We start from the raw sequence: 6,621 nt of genomic DNA, 5'->3' as shown, positions 1-6,621 counted from the left end.
ACACCAGCCAGAGCCACAGACGACCGCTAGTCTCTGTGCTTTTGTGGCCCAGCTGTCAGACAACCAGGGGTTGGGGACCCATGCTTTAAATAATTTATTAAAAAGGTAAAAGAGGTAAACATATGAGTTTGTTGTTGGGGGTTTACATACACTTTAATGGGATGTGATTGTCTTACTGACCACTAGGAAGATTCCTGTGGTCAGGGGGGCAAATCTTTTAGAGAAAAGCCTCTGCTTTCCTTATTAGGAACACTTTGAATTGATCAGGTTTAATCCGATCCAATTAAAAGACAAACATTCCACACTTACCTTGAGTATTAAGATAATAATGTTTCCATAGAGGTCTGAGCTTGTGTTTGCCTCCAACATCCCAAATAGTAAATTTCAGATTTTTATATTCAACCGTTTCAACGTTAAAACCTTCAGAAGTAATAAATAAGAAATGTTAAATTTGAACATAGTTAGTAAAAAAACTAACATTTACCTGGCCTCATTTATCAGAGCTCTGGATAGAAGATCTCTCAACTACCTCACATAAAACAATTGGTTTAAATCAAGGGACAGCATTCATTTGTCTCTATTAGTTTAATGCGGATAACAGACCAGTTTTTAGGGATAATCCATAAACCCCACTTACATTAGCTTAATATATGCTGGCACGATTTCTACAAAGTAGAAGTATTAAATTGCTCCCCCCTTCTGAAAAATAAATTAAGACCAGCAAAAACATTGAACCCCCCCTTCCCCATTGGCTGCAGCATTGGCTTACCCCACAGTCCAAGAGAAGAGTTATCCGTTTGATGGATACACATTACCTGAAATATCTGACCTTCTAAACAACACTTACCAATTGTTGGGATTGGTTGCATGAATTCATCCTGCTTTAACTTGAATAAAATAGTTGTTTTTCCTGCTCCATCAAGGCCAAGAGTCACAACTCGAATTTCCATTTTTGGACCAATGTGAACTCTATTGTCCTAAAAAAAAAAAAAAAAAAATATTTTTTAAAAAATTGGTTTGTGCAAGGATACATTCATAGTAATACACATCACCTCAAAGCAGCGCCAATATAGGCTGAGGCCTAGGTATAGGCTAGTGCAAGTCTACTTTGCCACCTTGCCTGCCAATGCAATCTAGCTGGGTCCTCATAGTGCACATGCCAAAGGACCCAGAGCTGCACACCAATTATTCTCCCAAAAAGAAACCCTTATTGTGACTTGCAAATCTGTATATTTACTGATGGAATATTTATTGGGTTAATACAGCTCACCTAGACTGGGTATGTACAGCCAGAGTAGGGTGAAAGTTTGCTTAATCTGTTAATTATTGTTTTTGGTCACACTGACAAAAGGGTATGCACATTTTCTTTTAACTATCTGATACTAAGGCTGTATACACACGTTAGACCTTTGTTGTTGGAAAGGATTTTTACAACAACTGTGCTCTCCCCCCTTCACTTGTATTACGATTGTTCCTGAATCCGTCAGGAAGGATCCATGAACGGTGTCGGGCGAGGACTGTACACACGTCAGATTTTCGTCCGATATCAGACCTAAGGCAACACCTGGACAAGAATTATCTGACGTGTGTACGTAGCCTAAGACTAGCTGATTGGCTGAAGTGAGGTGGTAATGAAAATCTTCAGCATGTAAAAAGTAAATTCCGTAAGGAGGGTCTTTTACCACAGGTAAAAGAAAATCAAACAAAAACTTTCCTACACTTTGAACAAAGACACCATGTGGTACACACCTTTATGATCCCAATCACGCCATGAACCTCCAAACCTGGAGTGTTTAGTATGGGGCTTAAGGTCAGAATGACATATATAATATGTACATTTTAATTCGGGAATCCCAATAATCTACACAAGGTTTTCTAATGGAAGTATGATTTCCATAGTTACCTTTGTGAATGTAACAGGAATACTGGCATCCAGCTGGATGTGATCTGCCAGGTCGGTAAACTGCTGCTGTTGTTTCTGAAGAGTCTCCAGTAGCCGGGTGATCTCTTGCTTGGCCAGGACAACTCTGCAGTCATCCTACATGTAAGGACACACTCTGGTTACAGAAAATTGTGGGGCATTCAAACATTGTATAATACAACATAAAGCAAACCCCTTTTTTTCCCTCTTACTACTACTACTTACTTTTTAAGGCATATCAAATAGTAGGACAAATCAAGAGGTATAAATCAAAGGACGCATGAGCAAATATGTTATAGTATTTGGCAATCTGTATTACAGTAATATTTGTGATGTACAATATTTTGTCTTAGGGAAATTGACCATTGAAAAGTATTAAAGGAATCAGGCATACAATTATGCACATTCTCTGATCCCTATGCCTCCTCCCAGAACCCCCATCACCAGACCTGCTGTTTACTATCCCGAATATTTGTCGTTAATTTATTTTGTTTATATCCAACAATAAACAACTTATTCCATGGTTGCCAAAAAAAATAAAAATTCAACCTCTGCATTTGAGTATCCATTCTGTGATTCATAAATCACACACCCAAATGCCCCATTTACCTGTTGCAGAGCCTTCTCACAATGCAGACAAGCAGTGGACACCTCAGATAATAGGATGGTCATGTTTTCTTGTTGCTGCCTTAGCCAGATAAGCTGCTCTCGCACATGGGCATCCACAACACTGAGCGCCATTTCTTCCTGACGGCAGAGCGTTTCATGTAAATCAGAAAAATAGGCTCGGACACAAGAACGGGCATTTTCTGCTGTCCCTGGGACCTATGAAAAAACAGTGATGGCAAAAAATAAAATTAGACTAATATAGAATTAGATAAAAGTTGGCTCAGATGTTTGGAGTGCTAGGTCTCCGGTTCGAATCTCGGCCAGGACACTATCTGCATGGAGTTTGCAGGTTCTCCCTGGGTCTGGGTGGGTTTCATCCCACATTTCAAAAACATGCAGTTAGGTTCATTGGCTTCCCAACAAAAATTGACTGTATTAAAGACATATAACTATGGCAGAGACATTAGATTTTGAGCACCTTTGAGGGACAGCTAGTGACATGACTATGGTCTTTGTAGAGTGCCGAGTAAAATGTCGGTGCTATATAAATACTGTGTAATAATATTAAAAATAACAATGGGATGTAGATATCAAAAGAGGATATTGAGCAAATGCATTCATTTGGGATTATTGGGCAACCCATTATCTTGCACTATACTAAATAATACCTGGCATTGTATGGCAGGCCCCCCCCAGTCCTGTGGTGTATGAATGAAATTGCTTTAGCTATGCCAGTATAGTTTAATCTGTTATCATCTTGCCTTATCCTGTCTGTCTTTATTACACAGCACAGAAGCATTACATACTCCAGGTATGGTATCAATTGACATGGCATTATATCTAGAGAACCAGTCAAAACATGCACATAATTTCAGAAAAAAAACTTTTGACAAGGCACACCTGGTAAAAGAAAACCATTACAGGTGACTAACTCATGTATCTGAGATAATGCCAAGTGTGCAAAGCCTTCATCAAAGCAAAAGGTGGCTACTTTGAAGATTGTAAAATATAAAACATACTCTGCTTTGCGTAAAACATAATTCCATATGTGTTCTTTTATAGCTTGTATGTCTTCAATATGAATCTACAATGTAAAAAATAGTACTGTACATGCTCTGTAAAAATATCAAATTACATAAATATATTTATATTTAACTAAAAGTATATAATTTATTTATAATAATCTCCCTAGCGGTAATCCCGAGTGGTAAGAGTGGTAACCCTAAGCCACACTCGAGGTGGAATTGCCAGGGTGTTTCAAGTCTTACCTGGTCCCCCACATTCCTGCGGCGTCCCCCAGCGATGCCCGGCATCACCAGGCTACACAGATGTCGGCATGTGCGTCCCCGGTGTGTGAACATTGGAGACACGAGACCAGGGGGGTGCGAGCGTGTGGATGGAGGGCGGGACCATGCAGCTGAGAGGCGGGAAATTTAAAATTATAAGTACCTTTTTGACATTTAAAAATACTTATTATTCAGACCGCCAGGGAGGTCAAAGTGCTTTGGAAAAGATGCATCTATAAATGTATAAACACTTCTGCGTTCTCACCACCAAAAGATTTCTCTGCCTGTATTGAACCCAACTCCCCTTTCCTTGTCTTTACACAGAAACATTACAAGCAAAGAAATAAATAAAAGCCTCCACAATGTAGACATAGGCACAAATAAATACCGTATTTTCCGGCGTACAAGACGACTTTTTAACCTCGAAAAATCTATGACAAAGTCAGGGGTCGTCTTGTACGCCGGGTACCAGTACTTACCTGCAGCGCCCGGTGTCCCCGCGAGTCCCCTCTCTGGTCTGGCGTCCCTGCGAGTCCTCCTATGCCTCCTTCTGTCTTCCTGCTTTTCAGCTTACACAAGTCCTCCTGGGCAGGCTCGCGTTGCTTCACAGCAGGACTCGTGTAAGCTGAAAAGCAGGACGTGAGCCTGGATTGGCTCTCCAGTGGAGAGCCTGGATTGGCTCTTCACTGGAACACGCCCATCATTAAAGGAACGTGCCCATTCATTACTTAGAACTAGTAGTGTACAGTTCTTTCTGCCTCTCAGTTCTCTCACAATAGTGAGATCTGACAGGCAGAAGGAACAGTACAATACTGGGCATATAACACGACCCCCAAATGATTGGTTAGAGTGGGGGGTCGTCTTATACGCCCAGTCGCCTTATACACCGGAAAATACGGTACCTTACATTCAAGAAAAGTTACACAGTCTATACGCATATATGTATATATGTAATTCTTTACCAAATAGCAGATGACAAACACAGCAATCCTGGCTCGGCTCACTAAACAATTTTTAAATGTCATTTTGTGGTTTTACAGACAAATCTGTTAGAAATCTCCATGAAAAAATGACCAAACATATTTACCATTATTGGATTCGCCATAAAACACCCAAAAAGAGACAAACATGCCAATGAAAATAAGTGAATGATGTAACATACATGCTTGATATTATTTTTCTTATACAGACATGATTCATATTTACATGTTCAGTGTGTGCCATTCCAATGCCATCCTCCACAATCTGCTCGCCCCCTTCAATCTGCTGCACGATGCCCGTTAGCTTCCGGGAATATTCTGAGATCTCCTCGGTGAAGCTTCTTATGCAGTGCGCCATATCCAAGATGGAGGCACGGATCTGACTGGCTTCTGTTTCCAGAACAGCATGCTGTAGAGAAAGAATAGACAGATCTGTCAAGCAATGTTGTAAACCAGTGTCGCCAACCAGTGGTCCACAGAAAAATGTGGACATTATTTGCAATTTTATGTTTTATTAATAATAAAACAAAAATAATATTCTAATAAATTCCTATATTCTGACTGACAATTTTCCCCTTTATATTGCACTGAAGTCACAAACTGTACTAGAGACAGAAAAACAAGGGAAGCCAGTGTAGTCTAAGCTGTATGAGGCAACCGCTGCCGAGCCGCACGCTTCAGTATTGTTTCCACCATTACAACAGTCACCCCACTCCACAAATACCGATTCTCATTCGATTGATTTATTTTATTTGTTTATCTCTCAGATGCTCTTTTAGGTAAGTATGACCTTAATGTTTATTTATTTCTGGTATATTTAATGGCATCAAATAGTTTAACTTTGATAACAATCATTTCTTGTTTGCTTTTTTTCACATCATGGGTTTAATTAATTCAAATCTAAGGCCAAACAAAAATTCTGCATTTCTTTAGTAATACCAAAGATAATGCAACTAATGATAATAGTAACAATAGTAATATTTCACTTAACCGTGAGCTGATCAATGAATCAGAGCCTCCACAGTCCTTGTCAGGCACCATTAGGAAGATCATTATTACAAATTATTTATCAATGCAAATTATTACAAATGTATTTTATCTTTTTAAAAAAAATTCATAATATTAGTCCGCGGGATTTAAAATTATGAATTTAGTGGTCCGTGAGGTGGGAAAGATTGGAGACTTCGGTTCTAAAAGGACATCAGACCCTGGTCATGGGGCGGGTTAGGAGCAACATAATAATCAGTGAGGTTCCTCACCTTTCACTATGACAGTTACAACCTTAGCATTTGGTATCACTTTTACTTCACCTACCAGTGGCAATGTTTACCAGTAAAAAGAGTAAGGCTTTGTACACATGTGCAATAATTACTTGTATCGTTGGAAACAAACGACTAACGGCCCATCGTCCGATAATTGTTAAAAAAAGTGAACGACTGGCCAACGACGCTAATGAACAAGGAATGTCACTGGAAACGAATGACCGTCCCGATTGATCATTCGCTATCTATTGTGTGTACAGTCGTTCAGTGACCGTGGATTGTTCTGTGATACACTTTCTCCTATACACGTTACTTCCTGCATCGTTCAAACAATCGTATCTGGTGTGTATATTTTTGGTAGATTATATTTGAACGATCGTATCGTTTCAGTGTGTACAGAATTGTGCACAATACGATCGTTCAAAAATATATATATATATATATATATATATATATATATATATATATATATACATACACACACACACACACACACACACACACACACACACACACACACACACACACACCATTCCCCTTCAAAATCCTAACCTAGAGAAACA

General features: G+C 39.3%; 1 protein-coding gene across 1 annotated transcript in view; it reads right to left on the bottom strand.

The window, feature by feature from the left end:
* TRIM23 (tripartite motif containing 23) overlaps positions 1-6,621 on the bottom strand; it is a 19,663-nt gene that overhangs the window by 6,625 nt on the left and 6,417 nt on the right. The window contains exons 5-9 of the mRNA XM_072416355.1: positions 5,023-5,205; positions 2,531-2,746; positions 1,904-2,038; positions 848-977; positions 310-420 (exon numbers count right to left, since the gene is read on the bottom strand). Of these exons, the coding sequence (XP_072272456.1) occupies positions 310-420; positions 848-977; positions 1,904-2,038; positions 2,531-2,746; positions 5,023-5,205 (775 nt within the window). The remainder of the gene's footprint in view (positions 1-309; positions 421-847; positions 978-1,903; positions 2,039-2,530; positions 2,747-5,022; positions 5,206-6,621) is intronic.

Source organism: Pyxicephalus adspersus, chromosome 6 (genome assembly GCF_032062135.1).
Source record: "Pyxicephalus adspersus chromosome 6, UCB_Pads_2.0, whole genome shotgun sequence".
NCBI classification, from domain to species: Eukaryota; Metazoa; Chordata; class Amphibia; order Anura; family Pyxicephalidae; genus Pyxicephalus; species Pyxicephalus adspersus.
Note: the sequence above shows the minus strand (reverse complement) of the source record. Positions and strands in the feature narration are given on the sequence as shown.